The sequence below is a fragment of the Aulostomus chinensis genome, chromosome 19 (genome assembly GCF_037954235.1).
Source record: "Aulostomus chinensis isolate RoL2024-O1b breed Wild chromosome 19, RoL_Achi_v1.0, whole genome shotgun sequence".
In the NCBI taxonomy this organism is placed as follows: domain Eukaryota; kingdom Metazoa; phylum Chordata; class Actinopteri; order Syngnathiformes; family Aulostomidae; genus Aulostomus; species Aulostomus chinensis.
The window spans coordinates 2,979,817-3,002,914 of NC_141338.1; the positions used below are offsets into that span (position 1 = coordinate 2,979,817).

General features: G+C 49.0%; 2 protein-coding genes across 3 annotated transcripts in view; one reads left to right on the plus strand and one right to left on the minus strand.

Moving 5' to 3' along the window:
* Window positions 1–195: 195 nt before the first annotated feature.
* homer1 (homer scaffold protein 1) lies at window positions 196–18,687 on the plus strand. 2 transcript variants are annotated; one of them, XM_086188524.1, is made up of 10 exons: window positions 196–1,394; window positions 9,419–9,575; window positions 11,273–11,404; window positions 11,594–11,686; window positions 12,546–12,599; window positions 13,954–14,096; window positions 15,165–15,324; window positions 15,409–15,519; window positions 15,600–15,680; window positions 16,381–18,687. In XM_086188524.1, exons 1-10 carry the CDS (start codon window positions 1,390–1,392, stop codon window positions 16,567–16,569), a joined length of 1,125 nt encoding a protein of 374 aa, XP_086044650.1. In that variant the 5' UTR covers window positions 196–1,389; the 3' UTR covers window positions 16,570–18,687. The 2 variants fall into 2 exon arrangements, with proteins under 2 accessions (XP_086044650.1, XP_086044651.1); XM_086188525.1 differs by lacking the exon at window positions 12,546–12,599 and having other exon boundaries at window positions 199–1,394.
* The window catches only part of jmy (junction mediating and regulatory protein, p53 cofactor), a 25,374-nt gene continuing 19,835 nt past the window's right edge, over window positions 17,560–23,098 (minus strand). Inside the window, exon 10 of the mRNA XM_086188523.1 lies at window positions 17,560–22,359. Within this exon, the coding sequence (XP_086044649.1) occupies window positions 22,049–22,359 (311 nt within the window). The 3' untranslated portion in view covers window positions 17,560–22,048. The remainder of the gene's footprint in view (window positions 22,360–23,098) is intronic.

Sequence of the window (23,098 nt, forward strand, 5' to 3'; positions counted from 1 at the left end):
CTGTCCTTCACCCTCCTGCACGGGAGGGAACTTTTCCTGGCCGTTACGCGTACATAAATCCAGTAAATACAAACTCTTCGGTCCCTGAACTTTAGAAATGTCAGGGAACCAAATAACTAAGGCGGAGAGGTTCGACACAGAGCACGATTTATGCCTCTTTTTTTCCGTCCTCCACTCCAAAACAGACATCACTTTATTGCCAATTACGTCAAATTCCAAAAGGTAACGTGATGACGTCGCTGGGTTAATACTCTCACTGATCAGCGGAGGACGGAGGGAGACAGACGCCGAGGAAGATGAGGGGCTGACAGGGACCAGGCGGGAGGCTGAGCGGCTCGACGGAGCATCACCTTGAACATTCGCACGTCATTGAACTCCAGGTGTGAGCGGCCCGGACGTAGAACTCTCAAACCCGCCAGCGTAGCGGCTGCTCCGCGTACGACATCGGGCGCCGTCGACGTCGCGGAGGCTGGAGCTGCTGTTAATCTCGGCGGGACGCGATGGTCAAAGCCGGGGATGGGCACCAACTCTCTGCTACTTTCTCCAGAAACAGCGGGGACGGTGAGGCTCCCCGCGGAAAGATGTCCGTCAGCATCCTCCAGCAGCTTCACCCGCGGCACTGAAACTGTACTCCTGCACGGGTCGGACGGGATTTAATGGCACAACGGGCGGCGAGAAATCAGCAGAGAGTGGGATTAATGAACAGAGTTGAAAGTGGGAGGTGATTTTTTTTTTAATTTTTTGTTTTTTTACATACAAGCGAACCTCTCCTTGTTTACCGCGTCTGCATAACGTTACAACTGGTCGTCATTCACAGTTAGCACACACCAGCAGGATAAGCTAGCAGCGGGTGGCTAAAGCTAGCTAGTACAGCAGCCAGTGACAAACCTAGCCGGTCTGATCTGACTCTTCACTTCTAACAGAACAAAAAGAGAGAGAGAGAAAGTAACCCGAGCTTTATTTTACTAGGAGACCCCACACTGCCTCTCTTTGTCGTCCCGAGTTTGAGCTCCTGTTTTTGCGTGTCTCCGAGGAGTAATTCGGCTAACGGTCGCAGCCGTTTAGCACCGGTGCTGCTCTCGCTCATCATGCACGTCTCGACACGTTTGCTCGGATGAAACCAGCCGGCACCGCCTCCTCGACATGCACTACTCAAGGGCACACCAACGTCGAGCCATGTCGGACTGAAAACAGCGCCGTGGCTCCGCCGGTCGTGAAGTCCCAACAAGCAAGAGCGGCCACAGAGGGAGAGAGGATCCGGAGCTGCTGTTGAGGGGCAGGGGGAGGAGGAGGAGGAGGATTGAGGAGGTCCAGCCTGCTCAGGAGACCACCGACAGGAGCGTTGTGACCCAACTCGGCAACCAAATCCAGCAAAAAAAAATAAAAAAAATGGGGTATGTAAGAGTTAAGCCTCAACTCGAACATTAGCATATGTCTGCTTTGTTTGTTTGTTTGTTTGTTTGTTTTGAGGACCTCCAGCCCCGTAAACACTGCTAGCAACTGTAGCAACCACCGGCTAACTGCAGGAACTCCTGCTGCCACTCCAAACGAAACATTCAATAAAATGTCTGGCGGTCATGAATTGCACTCCCCCCTGATAGGTATTTATACACATATTCACTATTTCTTAAATTTCCGGAAACCGAAAGATGAAGTAAATTAATGTTGGAGAACAAGCGTCGGGGAAGGGGTCACCATGTTGAGTATTTTCTGATATTTGCTAGGATATTCCATCATATTATGGATATGACCTTTTATTCTTATTATATTACAGCTATTTCACTCATATAAGAGCACACGTTTCCTGCTGTTGAATTTATCTCTATAAAAATAAATAAAAGTTTAGATGTTTTCATTTATACTTTTTTGTTGTTGCACAAACTTAAAAGAAAACCACGTGCAAACATGGTGGTTTTGACAAATTAACTTTATTGCCAAGACGTTTAGGGGGAGAGAAAAAAAACCACCCACATAAATCCTGTATTTACTGCAACAGACGATTGGATGTGGACGCACCCCACCGACCCTGCAATGGCAACGTTAGGTTTTGTCTGAAAAACGTGACATTTTCCCAGGATCCCATTAAATCTCAACCGACTCCTGCTGGATCCCAGTGCAGATTATTGGATTATATTTCGGTTTGGGGCCCGAGCCTGTCTGATGACGAATAGGTGGGACTCGAAACAGTCTTTTGAGAACGCCTTTTCTGTTTATCCACAATCCGCTTAACAAGAGGGCCAACCGGAAGCAGCCGTGTCGGCTGGTGCAGGTCCCTGGGACGTCACCAGGAAACGGAGAGATTCACCTGGTGGCGAGGAGCTTCGTGAGTCTGGTGTGAGGGGTGTGGGTGTTCATGCATACGGAACATGGCGCGCTGCAGCTTTGATTACCAAATATTCCTTTGGCGGTCTTCCACCTGGCCGCGGCCAAGGTGACCGCCTACGAACGACTCTATTAAGACCCCCTTAATGACATTTGGGGGGGGGGGGGGGTGCGACCCGTGATTCCTTAAATCACCGCCAGATAGCGACGACCCCTCCGCTCGGCTGCCTGGCGCGATGCTCAACCTGCAGACGCACGGCGGTTCTGATCGAGAGCGACCTACTTCTGACTCCAGATGAAAGCAGATGATGAGGCATGTTGTCATATTGTGTGTGTGTGTGTGTGTGTGTGTGGGGGGGGGGGGGGGGCGCACATCCTCAAGGCTGATGGTTTTAATCCTGTCAACGATCAATTCCTTCGACTCAGAAAGACAGAATCAGCTTTGCGTGAGTTCAGCCTTCAATGAGCGGGTCGGCGCTGGCCGCCACGCCACGCGCCTGATGGCGGTTATTAATCAATCAAGTTGTTAATCAGAGGGGATTGGAAACGCGTCTGCTCGCCACCAGCACGTTGGAACGGAAGTGGCTGCTGGAAGTGCAGCAACGTTTAGAGCGCACAGGCAGATCTGGATGATGAACGATGTTGTCTTAGAGAGCAAAAAACGATTTTACCCTCAGAATAGTTCTCATCCACACAGCCTTGGATGGAGGAATTAATGGAAAAGTATAACTGCTTGTATGCCGTTGGTTAGTGGAGAAAAACAACGTTTTGAAAGTGGAGATAGAAACGCCAAGGCGGAGTGAAAGTCCGCTGGTCGAGAGTCCAGGCTGTTGCGTAACGTTGCTGGTTGAGTGGCGGTTTGGGAGCCCCGCGTTTGCTCCGGCAGCTCCTGGTAGAAGCTTCCAGTAGACGCTGTTTCTCCAGCAGTGTTGAGCCGTCGTGTCTCCTGCTGCAGAGGAGAACTTTTATTTTTTCTGTCCTGCTTCACACCAGCGAGTGGAATTGGAGGAAAAAAAGTGTACCATGAACTGAAATTCCAAGTTATTTTGGATCGTGATTGAGACGACGATTACGCGTTGACTTTGGTGTTTGTTGAACTTTCAGCAAGGAATCGTCTTGAACTTCAGATGGATGAGCGAGGAAATGCTGTCAGGTTTTTCCCTGTCGATGTGCATCGCCATTGGCATCTTCCCAGTGTTTACCTGAACGTGAAGTGTGTGTGTGTGTGTGTCCTCTCCTCATCCTTCAACAATGACGAGCGTCATCATGAGCAGACATGTTTGTCTTTTTCTCTTTTAATTTCTTTATCAGTCACTTTAGTCGCACAGTGTTTTTCTAGGGTGTCAAACCAAAGAGAGAACCAATAAAAAGAGAGAGAGAGACCATAACTAACTTCCTTTTTACATTTTATATCTTTACTCTTACTGACTGGCTGAGATCAAGCAAAGATAGAAACACTCGCTGTCCTCTATCTGCCATTGGAAGCTCTGGCTGTGCAGCATATGGGCATTTTAAACCGGAGGTCAGGCCTTGCCAAGCCCCGCTGCCTCCCTGTTGCCTCCCCCTGCGAGTGGGTTAACCGATGGGGACTCTGGCATCCGATTGGCCGGGAGAGCATGTGGGAAGCAGGGGGAGAGATACAGTCGGAGGATGTTCACAGCTCATGACCGGCCCTGAGTCACATGGCTGTTGCCATGACGACACAGCAGCTAAGTTAGTAATGCAGAGTTATTTTTCCTGTGCCAAGCAAGCACAGACTGCAGCCGTCAGTACCCTGACACACAGGGTTGTTGGGCGCTGTGGAGGAGTGTTTGTTTGCCTTTTGGTCGTCAGATTATTGCAGTGTTTGCTGGTGAATATCCTCCCCTTTCAAGCAGAAATCTACTGTCTCACAATTTGAATGGATACGACTTTTTATTCCTAATTAAGGAGGAATGGGAAGAGAAACACTGTCAAACGTAACTGGAGGAAACATCACGAAAAACCACAAAATAAAACAGGGTTTAAAATTAAGATGGGAAGCAAGAGCTGAGATATTCCACCGGCCTGAGAACGGCGTTCCACAAACGGAAGAAAATAATCGGTATTTTGTATCGACCCCTCATCGTTTCATTTCATCTGAAACTGCGAGTCATATTGCAGTTGCAGTAACAGTTGGAATGAGGACAATCTCATGTTTCCCCCCATGATTGTTCATCCCTCGCTGGGCTTCATCCTGCCACGGATGTCATGCTTGTAATTCCGCACGCTGACCGCGGTGGAGAATTGGCTTGAGTTCCCGGGACGTTTCCAGGGGCTCGGCTGGCGCACTAAAGACACCTCGCAAGATTTAACAACCGCCCCTGAAGATGAATGTGAGTTTTATCAAGGAGGCTCAGTGTCCTGGCTGCAGTGTGGCCTCACACACACACAGGTTCTCTAATTAGAAGCAAACTTTTACCTCATGTCATGTCTTTGTAATCTAATTTGTGCGTGCGCGCGCGCGTGTGTGTGTGTCTTCTGTTGTCATGATGGTATCTGCTGGTTGTAAGTGGGGAACTGCTGATGTGATAACATCGGAGCTCAGATTCCTCTGTCAAAGCACTTGTGACTGAGCCTTGAATGCCTCGCTGTGTTTCATTGTGAGGAGGGATTATGGACCAACAATGGCCACACGCGCTCATAGAGTCACACACCGCAGGAGCAGGTTTTGATCCGGGACCTGTTTTCAGACCGATGCGGCGTTCAACGTTAAGGGTTTCTTTCACGTGCCGGCTCGGGGAAGTAGGTCAGAAACCGACTTGCCCAGGCTCATTTATTATCCTCCCTAATACCAGTCGTTTCATTAGTGGTCGTCAAACAACCGCCCAGACTAACATGGTAACTGAAGTGAATCTAACAAGAACGTGTAGTAAAGCAGCAAACGTTCCTGTGAAACAAAACCCATGTGGACCCCCCCCCCCCCCCCCACGTAGCACGCCACGCCCTTAATGTGTAATACAGTGACAGTAGCTCTCGCTTCTGTCCGCTGCTAAACTCTCTCTGTTCTGCTATTTTTGATTGACATTTCTGGCCAGTGTTGGATATCATCTTAGCAGGTGAAACCAAGCCAAAAACAAGTTTATGTGGACAAACGCAAGGACACAGGCGCCGTGCTCGTGTACCGGGATCATCCGCTTCCCTCCACTAGGCTACCCTGTGACTGGCACGCTGCTTGCTACGTGTTTGGACTGATGCAAAGTGTGAACGGGGCGTACTTCATTGAATAGACCCTCCTGAAGGCGGTGGTTGCGTTGGCCACGTTGCTTGGAAGATGCGAGTCTGTGGGTGACATCGAATCCATTTCTCCCTCGTTGCGTGATTTAAGATCGACAAGTATCTGCATGTCGGAGTCAGTTTTCCTCTGTGGATGGGGAAGGGGATCGATCTGTCAACCCTCCTAAAAACGTCCTGGCTTAATGCGCCGGTCGGTCCTGAACGTGGCCGTAGGCAAATGACAACGAAGGAAGTCAAATGTTGCCGACTCGCAACTCAAAACCGTCTCAAGGAAGACAAATGCAGCCCAGGAACACACAAAACACCGACTTAGAAGTTTCTTCATGTTTCACGCTGTTTCCTGTGAAATATTAAACATGAATATGTAAAAACTGCATGTGCTCCGTGTGAGCTGGTGTGCATCCCAGGTTCACACCCTCCGTTATCACCGTCCCTCTGATTAACACTGACGCTGCTTAAATAACATCCAGCAACTCTCCACTCTGCTGGCTTAATTAGGACGCTGATACTTGATGAGAGTCTTCCAGCGAGGGGAGCCGTCCGTCTGTCCCGGAGGACACCCCCAGGCGCTCGCCTCCCAACCACGCAATCAAACTTCATTTCCCTGAGAGCCTGGCAGACAGACGTCTTTGGACCAAATCGACATTAGAAGGGTGTAGCGAGAGGAGCGCGCTCGTTCTCCCGCTCGGCTCCACGTCAGCGAGAACTCATGTCCGTTGTTTTTGGCGCAGCGAGTTGCCGTGTTCTTGTTAGGTCAATCGAGTCCAACCAGGAAACTAAACTCCTGGTGTAGGTGATGTTCCCGCACCACCGCAGCTGTGGGATGCGGCTTTGACACCGTGTCCAGCCATCCATCTTAAACCGCTTAACTGAGGTGGGCCATGGAGGTGGTAGCTCCAGCAGGGAGCCCCACACCTTCTGTCCCTGGTCACATGAGCCAGCTCTGACTGGGGGGCCTTGAGGCGTTCCCAGGTTAGTGTGGAGATATAATCCCTCCATCTGGTCCTGGGTCTGCCCCGCGCCCTCCTCTACCTGGAACGGCTCCCTCTCAAAACCTTTGGCTGGCATCCATGCAGTCATTGGAAGGAAGTCGTCATCACCTCTTCTTCGGCTGGAGGTTTAGACAGAAGCCTGGCGCCAGTTCATGCTGACATGAACAACGCACAAGCAAACAAGACGATGTCCACAGGGGCGATCGCTGTGTGTCAAAGGTCTGATGGTGGAAATAAACTCAACCGTGAGATCAAAATGTGCACAGAGCCTTCGAGGTACAGTGACTCATGTTAGCGGAGGGCTAACCTGATGTAGCTGACTCCCCGCTGCTCCCCCTGCTGCAGCCGATAAACACACACAGTTAAAATGTTTACAGAGCGTCGCACAGCCTCTGCACAACGACTCGTTTCACCACCATAATGTGACCCGTTTTTTTCTGGTGACATTTGTAACGTCTGAGGTGAAGCAGGATTAAAGTATTTATCCACGTTCGCCCTTCAAGGGCGAGCCTGAAGCCGCCAGTTCATCTGGCCTGAGTTGTGCAGGGGCGTTTATGCACATTCATCACTACTGGCTTCATGGTTCTTCCAGAAACGCGTAGATATGCAGAGACAAACTGCACTCTGCCCTCCGTTTCACCGGGCCTCTAAATAAGCGATGCAGCAGCAGCTAAACAGTGTGAGCCCACCGCAGCCACAGCTGCTGCTGCTGCTGCTGCTGCTGCCAAATAAATCTGGAACTGAACCAACTCTCCTCATGATCAGTCTGAACCCACATGATCGCGTTAGCTCCAGTCAATCGACCGGTTGTTTTTTAATGAGTCCAGTTCTGGCTTTGTCATGCGCGTCGTTCAACAGCTGCATCATCAGCACGAAGGGAGGCACGGATTTATGGAAACCTCTGCACCTCCGCTGCCAGCATACGGCCTCAAGGTTGCCCATCCTCAGGCCTGAAACCGGACACCCACCGAGATGACAAAGGTCCGGGTCCGTGTGTATTTTAGAGGACGAAGCAAATTAGCATATCTGCTCTTTCTTTTGCTGCTTTTAAAAAATGCAGAATTCCTGCCTGATTTGATCCCAGCCGCCCACACATGAGGCAGCAGGTTTCTAGGACCGCCATCTCTGTCTCTGTCTGCCAGCCTCGCTCTCCTGCATTCAGATTACACATTCATACTCTCTGGAGTTGGGTTGTTACTTTTCACAGCTTTTACCCCCCCCATCCCCCAACCACCACCGCCACCAAAACACTGGAGTAGTAAAATGTCAGCAACTCTGTAAGGCTTTGTTTTTTTTCAGGTTCATTAACTCCAAATAATGAAGTGATCAATTACATTTGTGTGTCAGCGCCCAAAGACTTGGCCATGTGGAACATGTGAAGATTTGCGTTTGTATTTGGACCCCCCCCCCCCCCCCCCAAACACACACACATATGCTCCCGATGCATGAAGAGTGTTGATCTGTCCGGCCTCGTGTGCCTCTTTACAGTACAACACGTGAAGAGGCAGCTTGTGCATGCATGTTTTAGCACTTGTATGTGTACCTTTTGAACACTTTTCTCTGTGTGACTAACTGTGGCGTGTGTGTGTGTGTGTTTCCTGGTCCAGTCACTGCGAATGCTGCAACACAGCAGGCCAGTGAATTATGGATGTGCTGGGATCTGAGGAATTGCCCCCCCACCCCCACACACACACACACACCTTCATCCATTTATTCCCCCTCCTCAGATGTAACGTGGCGTCTTTATCAGCCTCTTTCTGATTTGTTCATCTTTTGTTTTGTCAGGGTCCTCTCTGCTTTTATGCGCACGGGTCTGAAATGCGGGGATGATTTCCCGCCGGTGGGTGCTTTCCTGCGCGCGTATGTCACGTACGCGCGTGGCTCTCTGAGCCTGACGGGTCGGTTTTAAATAGTAAAAAAATCAATATCAGGCAGTCAGTGTTGATGTTGTGGTGGGCAGCTGCAAACAAATCAATGTAGGAAACACTGAGATAAATCGAGAGCAGTTCATTAAAGGAACTGCCAGTTCCTTCGGCGGGACGACTCACACGTCTTTTCAGAGGTTTAGTTAAACTCCAAAAAAGCGAATGTGAAAGGGATTCTGCTCTCAAATCAAGGCGTTTCAAGAAGAAAAGAATGTTGTTGAAAATATTAAACGGGCAATTATCAACCGGTTAAATTGTAATTTGAAACAAATCCTCAACAGGAAGAAAACACAGCAGCAATTGAACCGAATTAGGTTGCAATATTTCTGCTTGCAGTGGAGTTGAGAGCACCAGTGCCGCGACAAAGAGAGGCTTAGCAGCGTTCAAGCATTTCTGTCTGCTGGCTCTTGAATAATTATTTTATTAATAATAATAATGATAATAGTACCAATCCAGTATATTTATATGTGTCTGCATTTGTTTCCGGGTTTATCAAAGCCGTGTTTAATCAAGCCTGAAGAGGCTTCACACATCAGAGGAAGATCCCAGTTCCTACAACCCTCGACTCACTCCCTCACCCTGGTGACTGCATCAGTGGCTGGACCGGCGTCCCCCCGTCAAGGCGCCTCAATGCTTGATGCCCCCGTTCAGACCGCTAACAAGCTTAAACCAGACAGAAGGGAAACGACGACGGCAAACTCAAATTCTGCCGCCTCCGTCTTTCTAACAAGACGAGCGAGCTGCACGTCAGCAGGATTACTGGAGGAATATTCTTGTTCCTCAGCTGCGTAAACGTCTTAGTCGGACTGTTGTTATTTTTGGAATAAGGGCAAAACCCGGAGCAATGGCGGGGTGTTGAGAACACGTAAAGCTGATGGCTGACTGTCTCCCTCCCCCCGCCTCTGTTTCTCCCTCTCTGTGCAGTGAACAACCCATTTTCAGCACACGGGCCCACATCTTCCAGATCGACCCAACCACCAAGAAGAACTGGGTTCCGACAAGTAAACACGCCGTCACAGTCTCCTACTTCTTCGACAGTACCAGGAATGTATATCGAATCATCAGCCTGGATGGATCCAAGGTGTGTGTGCAGCGATTTAATGTGTGTGTGGGTGTCGGTGTCATGCAGTGTTCGATCAGTGCTTCAAAACTCTGGGCCGTATCTTCATCACAAGTAAAATATGATACCTCACACAGCACCGATTAGTGGCCGCAACGCATGAACTTGCATTTCAGCTCAAAATCTGATGAAACCTGGCTGTTTGTCCTCATTTCAAAGGCTTGTTGTTGAGCTGTAGAATTTTCTGAATGTTCCTCCTGAGGTAAAACAGCGGCCAATAACTGCCCTCTTGACATTCGTGACTTTCAGAGAGATCGTAAACCAGCGGTCTTTAAATGCGCGGAGAGAAAGCGCTCCTCTCTCCACGTTAAGATGAATAATGTTCTGTCTCACAAAACGATGGCCATTTGCATCTTGGTTCTCCGCGTCGCTCACTTGAAGCCTCAGCGTGTCTGACTTGTTTTCTTGGCCTCTGTGGCGAGGCAGTGAAGAGGCGGTCAGGCCTGTCATATCTATGTGGCAGTGATTATTTTAGTCTTGAGAGAGGTGCAGGGGTGGAGTTAGCATACTTATGTAAGCTCCTCTGCGGGTGACTGTTGCCGCTGTCGAATCTGCAAGTTCTGCTGGAAAAGGCAGATTGGGTGGGCCGACACCGGAGGGCATTATTATCCAGACAACAACAGTTCCTCTGCAGGGAGAAAGACAGAGAGCAGACAGACAGATGCCACGTCTCTGGTTTTATTGGTTTCAAATGTTTGGAGTGAGCAAACTCCTCTGAAACGGCTTCATCTTCCTCCTTAACTCACTTCGTGTCTGTGCGGTTGACAGCTCTGCTCTGGTTCCTGTAGGTTAAGAGCTTGTTTGTGTTTGTGGAGGCGCTGCTAAAAAGACTGATGATGTTAGAAATAATCATCGCTTCACTTCCTCAAAAGCCCTTCTTAACCTGCCACACAACGAACCGTGCAACAAGCTGGCGAGGACGTGCTCAGGCCTCGACCGATGTCTGTGTCAACTCTTGTGCTGTTTCAGTTCATGTGCGTTTATCCGCATGGAGCAAGAAACTACAATTTTATTTAAGAACATCCTTCGATACACAGCATTAAAGAATCCGTTTGGCCGGAGCTGCAACAGGGTTTGATCCCCAGCCGTTTTAAAAGGTTGAGCAAAGAGTCTCAACTCAAGGTCCAATTATTCACTGGTTCAGTTCTGAATTCATGGTCGAGCTCAACTTTCTAGTCAGTGAGAAGTCCTGGAGGTTCGCAGGAACACAGAAAATATTGAACGTCTGCCGTCTCATCACTCAGTCTGCTGATCAGAGGGAAGAAAGCCAGGGGAGCTGCTAAGTGGCCCTTTGAGGTTTGTTGTTTTCCAGGTCAAGACTGAAGTGTGGGGCTCCACCACATTAGAGGCGTCCTCACAGCAGATGTGAGGGGATCAGGTGACTTAGAGCAAGACGCCGGCGTCTCTGCTGCCGCTCCCCCGGCGGACCTCCCACACCCATCAATAACATCACCGTTGCTTGCGTTGGGCCTCCTCATCCACTGTTTCCTGTTCAGTGGGATACACACACATATTTACACAAGGACACACATGCACACACACTGGCCCTGACGGACATGCAGCTGCTTTGGCTCCTCACTGGAATCAATGAATCAACTCAGCTTTAATAAGCTGCGCTCTTTTACTCACTGTCACGCCGTTTGACTCGTCCTCTGCAGGCCGTCATCAACAGCACCATCACGCCCAACATGACCTTCACCAAGACATCCCAGAAGTTTGGCCAGTGGGCCGACAGCCGGGCCAACACAGTGTACGGCCTGGGCTTCTCCTCGGAGAGCCACCTGACCAAGGTGAGCGCAGAACCAGCAACGATGCTCGCGTTGGTTGTTGAGGTTTCCTCCTGCGTGCAAAGCTCCAGTGACTAAGATTTGCCCCTCCATCGCTTCGACTGCGCCGTCATTCACAAATGAAGGCTGAAGACCGAAGGGAACGTCCTTACCAATGAACGTGTCGGTCATTTGCTCCCGTTTTTCTCTCAGTTTGCAGATAAATTTGCAGAATTCAAGGAGGCGGCGCGGTTGGCCAAGGAGAAGTCGCAGGAGAAGATGGAGCTCACCAGCACTCCCTCTCAGGTAACCAGCCTCGCTGTCACCGCCGCTGCCTCGTCTCTCTCTTACCAGGAAATCTACAGACAAACGTCAAATATTAATCAGTTGCTTTTAGTTAAAATGGAGCTCTAAGGGCCTTTTGTTGACATAGTGATCCTACGTGGGTGTGTGATGCCTCCTCAAGTGGAGTTTCAGAGCCGTTTCCTGAGAGTGGCGGGATTTCCTCCTGATGTCTTGTACACAGATCAACGTTACAGTGGCGTAGCGGCGCCTGCCTCGGGCTGGCGCGGCGCTCTCATTGTGTTAAAGTCTAATTTGCTTTCCACCGATTCACACTGAGGCACCTTGACTTGACGAAAACATTTTTCCCTCCTGCACGACTGCTAGGTGACTCCAGAATGCAGAAAGAGCCAGACACTTAGATTTAGCTTGAAGCTAACGGAGACGGATGGCCAACACCAGCTCAAGTCTCCCAAGCCTCCATGCTCCGGTGTAACCCATGAACGCTCAGGAATCCACCAACACTTGGATTTGAGCTCATTTAAGAGTTTTTGGACTGTTGGATGGGGGGGTGAAGCGTTCTGGACTCGTCACTTCGGGCTCAGGGAAATTGCGATGTACTTTTGGTTCTCTTGCCGTTGTGGTGATGAATGTTTTCGTCATAGATTAATCTGCCCACTATTTTTCACCACGTCAATGGAAAATAATCATTCTTTTTATTCCCCCCCCGAAAATGTCTTTTTCTAAACTCTGGAGTCCCTGAGAAGTCAGGCAGGAGGGGAACGGGTCTTCCTGGGCTGGGAGAGCTGACGGGGAACTCCAGTGTCTCACTAACACCATGTGGCTTGTTTTGCCTCCTTTATTCTCCCCAACAATTTCACAGGGTGGCGCTGTAAAAAGGAATGTGTTGTCAGTCAACAAACCTGGTAAAAAACAGGTAAAAGGAGCGACGTCCATGACACCCCCCCCCCCCGTCTAACCCCCCTCTCACTGATAACTCCCTCAAGTTTCTCCCATCACCTCTCTCCCTCTCCCTCTCCCTCTCCCTCTCCCTCTCCCTGGGTTTTGTTCTCCAGTGGGCACAGTGATGGATTTGTGCTCTTCCAAGAGCCCAGACTCTCATCCCGAACTGTCAGCCCTTGGTTCCTGCCATCAGTCTGTGACCTCATCCGTCATCCTCACGTCCAACTAACAACCAGAGAGAAAAACCCTCCCAACCGAATTCCCCCTCAACCCTCAGGCGACCTCCAGTCCTCCTTCCACGCTCTGAAAAAGTGACACTCAGCTGCAATTAGAGATGTTAGAGCCGCTGTCAATCACTATTAGAACCTCATCAGCAGTGTGTGTGTGTGTGTGTGTGTGTGTGTGTGTGAGAGAGCAGAGGAAGACCAGGGACGAGAGGTGAAGAGGAAATATTTCTGACCTCTGCAGGAATTTAATGATGCAGCACAAAAATGGCCTTTAAAGCTTTCAGCCCTTCAGGCGTGTCTGTAAAAACAACAACAACAACAACAACAACAAAACTGCTTCCTGTTGGGGAGGGGGGGGGGCTAAAATATCAGGATCTCTTCATTTGCAGAGAAGTGTGTCATGTGACCACGAGGAGCTGGATGAATTAATCAACTGTAGCTCTGATTCCAAAACATCCCCAACCACGTGACGGTGCCACGTCCTGTTTGTGTTTGAGAGCAGAGATCCTCATCGCTAACGTTTGGGCTCGGAAGCGGCCGCCAGCTCTGTGCCTCGGCGCTTCGCTGGTTAACCCAGCAGACACTGGACTTTTAGTCGCGGTTTTGACGTGAACGCAGGACTCTGGTAAAAATGGCATGAGTCAAAATATCACAGCTCATTATGGACTGAGCTGAATCCAAAGGTGGCGAGGCAGTGATGAACCACATCGGTCCCCTTTGGTCGAGTGTTCTTTGCCACATTTGACTGTCCGGTTTTAACAGACAAACGGCTGAGAAAGAATGCGCGAGCGTCTGTTGTTAGCTTCACTCTTGAGCGCGAACTGCCTGGTGATGACGGCGGGATGTAGTGGTCCAGAAACGTGAAGACTGTCCAGACATTCCCTTCATGTACCTCGGCCCCCTTCACTCTGGTTTCTGTGGCGGGGGTTTCCTATGTGGCTCTATTAACTGTTCTCTGGGTCGATGCTAAGCTAAGCTAACCAGCCGCTAACCAAACAGACCGGGTGGTGTCAGCCTCATCATCTAACATCAGTCAATCAAACAAGTTCAACAAAAACACTGCCCTTTTGCCTCCCTGAAGTACTTTGTGTGTTCCACCAGGAGTCAACCACCGGGCCTCTGCAGTCACCTTTGACCCCAGAGAGCATCAACGGTACCGACGACGAGAGAGTCACACCAGACACACCTCAGCACACTGAAGCCAGAGCAGAGCCTTCCCAGAATGCACTGCCCTTCTCTCACAGGTAATTCCCTCGGCCAGCCAGGCATACGGAAGCAAAGATTTCACTCACTCAAACATCTGGATCGTGTCATCATCACATGGTGCTGCCGGTCCGGCGGCGACGCTCAGGAGTGCTGATTTAAAATGAAATTGGCACAGCTTCAGTGCCGAGCGCTGCAGCTCATGTTGGCTCATTCATCCATTATTAAGGGGCCCCCGGCTCCCCGGACAGCGTGAACGCATTACATTAAAACACCAGGCGGGCTTCCTATTAATTATGAACCACTGAACGCATCACATTGTCTGGTCACAGTCTCCGAGCCGTCTGCAGGGCTTCAGAGGGGAGCTCTGACAGCCTGAACTGATGGTGACCTACTTCCAACTGCACTTCGACGTGAGCAAGTTCAGAATTGCGTCTTTTTCCGCCGATATCGCCGTCAGAAACCCAACAACATAAACAGAAAACGCCTGTCATTTCTCGTGGTGATTCAGATGAATCGGCAGCCATTTAATGTCCTTCATCAAGCAAAATGTTAAAGATTCACCGGGTTTTTTTGAATCTGTTCTTCTTCTCTTTTTTTAAAAATTATTTGTAGCTTTTGAGCATTTATTTGACCCATGCCGGAGGTTCTGGAAATTCGACGGGTTTTTTTGTGAACGCAGTTGCGTGTGCAGTGATTTCGTTCTTTCCACAGACTCAAACTGAAGGAACCATTTTTATTTCCAGTAGGTTTGTGGAAGTGTTTGCTATGTTTGTTTGCTGCCTGTGAGCTCGCTGAGCGTTTAGCCTGAGGCGGCGCCGCTACTGTCGCGGTACCTGACCTGACGTCACATGGTCCAACTCCCAGTTTACCCCTTGATGTTTCCTCTTCAGCACAGATTAATTCCATGTGAATCAGAACTCCTTAGCGCCAGTGCGGGTTGGTACTGGTACCGGTTTGCCACTCTTACCTGTACCTCCAGCCTCGTGTAGCATGGCCGCCACTAAATGTTCCCCAGGTCTAGTTGACATTTTACTGGCCAAACAATAACGTGATAAATGAAGGCAGATTTCCTCACGGACCTTAAATCTCTCACTTAAATGTTCCAGTTCATCCAGCATCAATAAACACTGGGAGGCGGAGCTGGCGGCGCTGAAAGGGAACAACGCCAAGCTAACAGCGGCTCTGCTGGAGTCCACGGCCAACGTCAAACAGTGGAAGCAGCAGCTGGCGGCCTATCAGGAGGAAGCTGAGCGGCTACACAAGCGGGTACCACCCACTTGCAGTATAAATACAACGTAAAGTATGAAGCGCTGTGGATGGTTGCGGTCTGACGGTTTCCGTCTGTTCCAGGTGACGGAGCTGGAGTGTGTGAGCGGTCAAACGACGGTGATCAAATCTCAGAAGACGGAGCTCAACCAGACGATAGAGGAGCTGGAGCTGGCCCTGAGGGCCAAGGAGGAGGTACGCGCGGCTCTGCTGGGAGCTCAGACATCTGCATCTGATTTGTTGCTAATATCTGGTCCGTGTTTCATTCCCGTCAGGAGCTGGAGAGGCTGAAAGTGGAGGTGGAGAGCGCCAACGAGTTTCAGTCCCAAAAAGACTCGCTGACACAGAAGCTGCAGGTGAGAGAAGCTCTCGCCCCCCCAGGGATCAATGCTGCTGTGTCTTGTCGTCCATTTTGAATTTTATCGGTCGTGATGTCGGGAGGCTTGCAGTAATGCCAAGAAAATCATTTAAATTCATGAAAACTCAATTAGCCAGGAGAAGGAACAGGTTGTTAAAACGTAGGAGGTGAGATGTTTAAAAGTACACAACAGAAAAGAAAAGAAAGTTTAGTATAAATACCTTAAAACTCTGCTTCATTGCGGGAGGAAAGTTCTTGTGCTACGCCACCTCGTGTAGCGGGCGTCGCTCCACGCCAGCACAGGAGAGACGTCGTGATCAATCCGTCAGTCTGATGTCACGAGGATTGTTAACCGCATTGTCGCTAACAGTTCCAGCTAACGTATGCTTTAGGTGGGATGGTTTCATGTCCACTGCCACCTCTGGAGCCTCCTTCAGCCACTTGGTAGCAGAGGGAAGCACAGAAAGCTTTTCAATTCTGATCATTACTGACCTATTTTATGTCCCAGAGCAGCGCCAAAGTATCTCAAGTTGGACCAAAAAAAAGAAAACAAGCGGACGTTCAGCAGTGCTGCCGTCCCTCCAGGGCTTGGGACTCCCTCCTGCGCTGCTCTCCTGACCCTCAGGATGAAACGACTGCTTGTTTAGATCAGATTTTAACAAAATTTTTAACAAAAAAACGCCTGTTGTGCCTTCCAGGACACGGAGCTGAAGAACCAGGCGTTGGAGTCGCGGCTGAGCGACCTGGAGCAGCGTCTGGAGAGCAACCAGCTGGAGCGCGAAGCCTTCCGGAAGAGTCTTCGCTCGCTGCTGCAGCTGCTGGACGGGAAGATCTTCGAGCTGACGGAGCTGCGAGACACGCTGGCCAAGCTGGTGGAGGCCAGCTAGAGGGGGGAGAACACGCCGCACGCACACGTTCACGCTGTGGGCTCCGTTCACTGCCACCGCCACCATCACGCCTCCGAGAGCATTTACTGCATGTCGGCACTCACGCTCACTGACTTGAATTCAGTTGATTTCCACACGTATGCGATACCCGTTAGATGTTTACACAGGTTTTCTACATCAGCGGTACACCTTTTGCTACGTCCATACTCGGTATCGGTACTCGTTTACAAGCACGCAGCCTTCGCTTGGATCATGCCTTCCCTCCGCTCCTCTCGGGAACATTCTGAGTTTCGTTATTGGACTTCTGTTTGAGGTGAAGTTTTGCTTCTTGCTCCTTCAATCATGAACTTTCTGGAAGGCTTCAGTGCATTTTTCTACCCGCCCGTCTTTCTTTCTCTCCTCCTTTGTCGTCGCTTTCTTCTCACCGACGTCATTGTCAGCCAAATGAACTCGAGAAGGACTCCTCGTTTCCTTTTCTTAAACTTTGATGATGTTTTTTTTTTTTTTTCTGTTTTGTTTCGTTTTGTTATTTGAGCTCTGGATGGTGACGTGAGTCGGGACCGCCGCCACCGCCGCGGTGGCGGTGGGGGCGACGTCTACACAATAAGAGCAATACAAACAGGAAGCACCGGAGGGTCAAACACGTTCCACTCTCACTTTCAGGTAATTTACTGGGATGCGTTTCGACCACATGGGAGGCGGGACCTTTTTTTTTTTTTTTTAAAGAATGACGACAAATTCATAGTGCACTTGTTAAAATGGAGTCGTGTGTGTGTGTGTGTGTGTGTGTGAGAATAACGGGTGAATCTCGTTTTCTTTCCATTCTCGTTTCTGTTGCGACTTTAAGTGCAATGATTGAATCCTCTTCTCCTTTTCTTCTTATTTATTACTTCCACTTCTGAGATGATTACCGTGAAAGTTGTACAAAGATCTTTATTTACATCTCGTTTTCTTTCTTTCTTTTTTTTAATCGCGCGTTACGTTGGGTAGTTTGTTTTTTTTGGGGGGAAAAACTTGCAATATTTTTGAACTATTATTTATCAAAGGAAGAAATATGAGCAGGTTGGATTTGCAGAGGTTTGTTTTTTGTTTTTTTTTTGCCAAATACGTTTTCCTGTACAGGTGATTAATTTTCGCTGATGTTGCCTTTGGTACAGAGATGCATCACTGGTAGCTAACTGCAGTACTTTCTTTTGTGGGATTTACTATTGCCAAAAATTCAGCGACGTCAGAGGAACCTGTGACTGTGCGAACACCTGAAGAACACTACTTAAGGGCTTGATGTTGGTTCGGGTACGTTTGGGAGACTTGAATGAAAATTTCAAACACGACAGCTTGAAAGGGAATAACATTTGAATAAGAAATTTAAATGTTGGTTATAACACATGCTTAAAAAAAAAAACACACAAATTGTAATCGAGTTTATAGTAAAAAACAAAAAAAAACAACAACAAAAAAACCTAAAGCAAACAAAAATGGTTCAGTTTGTCGTTCTTTCGTAGTCCAGCCCCTCCACGACTTCTCGAAGCAGGTGGACGTTCACAGGCTGCCACGCAAAATGATGCTGGGGAAATCGCCGTTTGTCATCCATGGAGCCAGACAAGAAGCCCAAGACCTTTGCTAATTAGCTTAGCGTAATGAATGGTAGTAAGTGGAAAGTATTAGCATACCTCCATCAGAAGTCACCAAATAAACTGTCCCTCGAGCGTCTCTGCCTGCGTTAAGATTCCGGGTTCATACATTCATGGATTAAGGGAATATCAATTTCTGCCAACATCCTGAACCTAAGCTAGCTGATGCTAACACTTCCCATCCACTACCATTCATTGTGCTAAGCTAACTAACACAGGGGAGAGAAGGCTCTCCATCTTCTTCTCTGGATCTTGAGTCGATTGACAATAACAAAAACTGCAAGATGGCGGTCCATGAACGATGGCGTGACATCAGCCCTGCTTCTCCACCTTTCTGGACTTGCGTCAAACACGTCTGGTTCTACTTTACACTTCAGGAACATTCGAGGAATCAGCAGGTTGGTGCTCAAGTTTATTTTGAAAGGAGAAAAAAAATATAGAAGAGCGATATAGAAAGCAGAGGAATGTCATGATAGGAAACAAAAAAGAAAACGTATGTACATTTACATTTGTATGCTTTAAAAATTCTTTTTAAAATATGAAGTTTTCAATAAATACTTCAATACATTTAGGCATGCGGATATATTCCCATGATTTACACTTCATTACAGTACAACTCAGGATGACGTTCTCGTCCTAATTATTGCACTTTGACTGCGACGGTTTCGTCCTCGAACCGGTCACATGCACACGCCGTTACACGCCAGAGGTTCCAGGCCAAACACGTTCAGGGTGAAAGATGAGCAATTTGGTTCAGACGCCTGTTAAAAGATGTTTTTTATCTTTATTTTTAAGAAGCACGATGGTATAACGAGGGCGAGGAGTCACCTGGAAAACATCTGCTGCTCATTTAGCGTTGCGGTAATCGACGAGGTCCCGGAGCGCGTTTGAGAGCTCGCCGCAGTCTCTGTGGATGGCAGCCACTGTCAGGAATAGTTCAAGATTCTGGAGAAATTCTCTCGTGAAGTTTTAGGCAGCAGCTGACGAGCTTGTTATAAAGTGTGTGTGTCTTAGAGAATAAACTAGGCAGGACTACATATCTGAAGGTCAGTGGCCATCAATCATTTCCAGCTTGACAATCAATGCCGAACCACATGATATTCGTGACCTTCAGGTGAGAGAGCCGGTTCAATCAGAACTGCACTCAGAAAACAAGCATCTTGAAGGTTGTTGGCGTGTCGTGTTTTGGAACGACCCGACCGCGCCTGTGTTCGTGTTCAGAACAAGCCTCCATCGTGCTGTTGACACAGCGGCGTCATCTTTTATGCATTCATGGAGATTAAATTATGACAAAATCCTAGGTGGAAGCAGCAGCAGCAGTCACCCAGGCCTCGTTCAGGCGCGCATCAGATTTTATGGCCTGATTGCAGCTGTGTCATCGATCGCTTTTCTTTCCCCATGATACCCGGATCACGCTACAGACACGGACAACGCGGCTGAGTCCTCTGACACCGGTTCCGTGTTAATAGACCACATGCACCTTTAGAACTCAACAGACTGGAGACGGCTGCTCCGAACAACCAGGTCGATGACATGAAAAGCGAGGTTCTGCGAGGAGCCACGTAGGTGATGGCGAGCGAGTCATCTGCTGCCTGAAGCTTCATAAATAACACACACACACACGATCATTGACTAACTCCCTATAACGTTGAACCATTCCCTCACCAGGAGCCGTTGTACTCCTGTGTAACCGTTGAAAATACAGCCTTCAGTTTGACACAATTCATACAATGTAAAAGACATGTTAAAAACCACACACACACACACACACACACACACGAGCAACTCATGAGAAAACTTGGAAAACAAATACTGGTAAACAAGGCATGACTGTAAAAGAAGTATCACATGACGTGACTGGACAGGTGACGAAGGCTGGAGGCGCCGTCTGTTACCAGCAGGGGGCAGCGACTCCTCTTCAACCTGCTGCATCTACAAGTTCCTGTTCAGTTGGAGCCAAACAGAACAGCACCTTCAGTTCTATCAGTGTTGGGGGGGGGGGGGGGGGGTTTACACATTACTTTCCCCCTTTTATTGTTAAAAATTTGAAAAATCTTCCATTGACCTGCTGATTTTAGGAGGCAAACAGTCAAAAAATATTTAAAAAAAGAAATGTCCACATAATTTGCAAAAGGCCAAAACGTCCTGTTTCGTTCAAAATCTTCAGTTTACAATGTAAAACATGGAAAAAGCAAATCTTCACACCGGAGAAGCTGCAGCCAGAGAAGGAGGGGTTAAAGCTACAGTAGCTACGTTTGGTCGCCTGTTCCTGGTGACGTGACGCTGAGGAGACGATCGTGACGTGGCGTCGCAAGAGAGCTTCTCCTGTCACCTTTTACATCAAACCAATCAGAGAAGGCGGCCGCACACAAACCCACATCTAGTGCTGGGACTAAGAGCTAGCGTTAGCGGCTGTGAGATGTTGCTATGGCTACCCTCAGGCTCTGAGTATTCGCATTGGCTAAAACAAAAGGTGAATTTTGACCACAGGAACTCGGCGCCTCATTAATCTTAAAGAGGAAGGGGAGGAGTCTCGTGGTATCACGACACTGAACTCGCATATGGCAGCTTTAAATTAATCAAATACTAAATATTAATTTTCTTTCAATTTAATCAGTCAGATTAAAGCTGAATTGTGCCAGAGGGCCATAAAAACGATGCACATCCTCCGTTGGGGATGGGAATTAATCACATGCCGCAACTGATTCCTTCTTCCACTCGATTATTGATTCCTGATCAACTCTCGGCGGTCTGGTCAACGCCGGTTCCTCGCCTTCAGAAGATGAGTGCAGCATCGCTTTTTAGAGTTCTTGGTCAAAGAGAAGTGAAGTCTGCCTGACGCTGGGTTGGTTCGGCCCATCATGTGACGTTTTAAGCCCACTGACAAAAATCACCCAAAAAACTCGGAGGAGGAGGAGAGAACGCTGACGTTCCCTCCATCACAACATCGGTGCACACGACTCTTCACTGGGCGTAAGATTCGACTGCAAACACGCAGTGACTTGAAAAGGAACTTCACAATTTTTTCCCCCACTTCCTGGTCTGTCGTCTTGGCAACGTTATTCTGTCCTCGCGTCGTTTCCCTTGGACATTATCAAGCCAAAATGGCGGCAGTGCTGTTGTCAAAGAAGCAGCGTTCTGTACAGTTTGCTGGTGTTTTAATCCTCGATGAGATTAATTTTTTTTAATTCCGACTGGCACTGGTGTCTTTGTTTCTGTCTCCACGCTCAGAGAAAGAAACATCTTCATCTTCTCTTGTTCCCTTTTTTCACTCCAGACACTCGTGGCTCGCCAGAAGCGTTGAGCAGCGTAGGTCACGTGACCTTCAGGGATGCAGAACAGCTCCTTCATCTCCTGCTGCCTCTCATGAATCTGAAGGCTAAAACTTGTTTCCATCTCTCTCTCTCTCTTTCTCACCTCCAGGTGTTACAAACATAAACATTAAGAGTCAAAATTATGTGTAAAAGAAAAGCAAACATGGCGTGGATGTTCCGTTCCACCACGATGTCGCCAACACCGTGATTCAGTTCATAGCGAAACCAGGCGAGAACACAAACGTGTCATTTACAGTACAAACGATGTAAAATTGTACAGCAAACAGTGACGAGCCGAGTCTGACAGTTGACTCCGCCCCTTCAAGTGACTTCAAATACTCACTAAAACAAACCCATCACAGCAAGCTACAGCACAAGTCTGATGGGTTCTAGCTGGAGGTGGTGGCCCAGAAGGTCGGATCCAGGTTAGCGGACCCGGTCTACCTCTGAGCAGTTCTCGTAGACAAATGAAGGGTTTTGTTCAGGCAGAACGAGGCACCTCCAGGAGAGTCCGGTCTGGCTCTCGGACCCGGACTAGTTCTCCCAGTCAGTGCACGGAAGTCCTTCATCCTCCGACTCGGACTCTGGCGAGGCCTCCTTGATCCTCCTCAGGGCCTCGTGGATGCTGCGGGTCAGCGCGTCGGCTGAGTGGGGGAAGCTCTTGGTGTGGCGCGGCTGCTCTGGTCGGGTCCGGACCTTCTTGAGCCGGACGCCCTGGCGGATCTGAGCCAGGATGTTGTTGCTGTCGTCATCCGGGTCCGGGGCCAGGACCCGCAGCTCCGCCTTCCTCAGGTGGAAACTGCCCCGCTTGAGAGAAGCCAGCACCTCATCCATAGGGGAGCTCGCTGGAGACACAAAGCAACACGGTTACAAAGCTGCCGCCATCATCATCATCATCATCATCACTGCCATCATCATCATCATCATCACCACCATCATCATCATCATCATCATCACTGCCATCATCATCATCATCATCACCACCATCATCATCATCATCACCGCCATCCTTATCATCACCGCCATCATCATCACCACCATCATAACCACCACCATCATCATCATCATCATCACCATCATAACCACCACCATCATCACCACCATCACCATCATAACCATCATCATCACCACCATCATCGCCATCATCATCACCACCATCATCACCACCATCACCATCATAACCATCATCACCACCATCATCATCGCCATCATCATCACCACCACCACCACCATCACCACCACCATCATCATCACCACCATCACCATCATCATCACCACCACCATCATCACCACCACCATCATCACCATCATCATCATCACCACCACCATCACCATCATCATCACCATCATCATCACCACCATCATCATCACCATCATCACCACCATCATCACCACCATCATCACCACCACCATCATCACCACCATCATCATCACCACCATCATCACCATCATCATCACCATCATCACCACCATCATCACCACCATCATCACCACCACCATCATCACCACCACCATCATCACCACCACCATCATCACCACCACCATCATCACCACCACCATCACCATCATCATCACCATCATCAT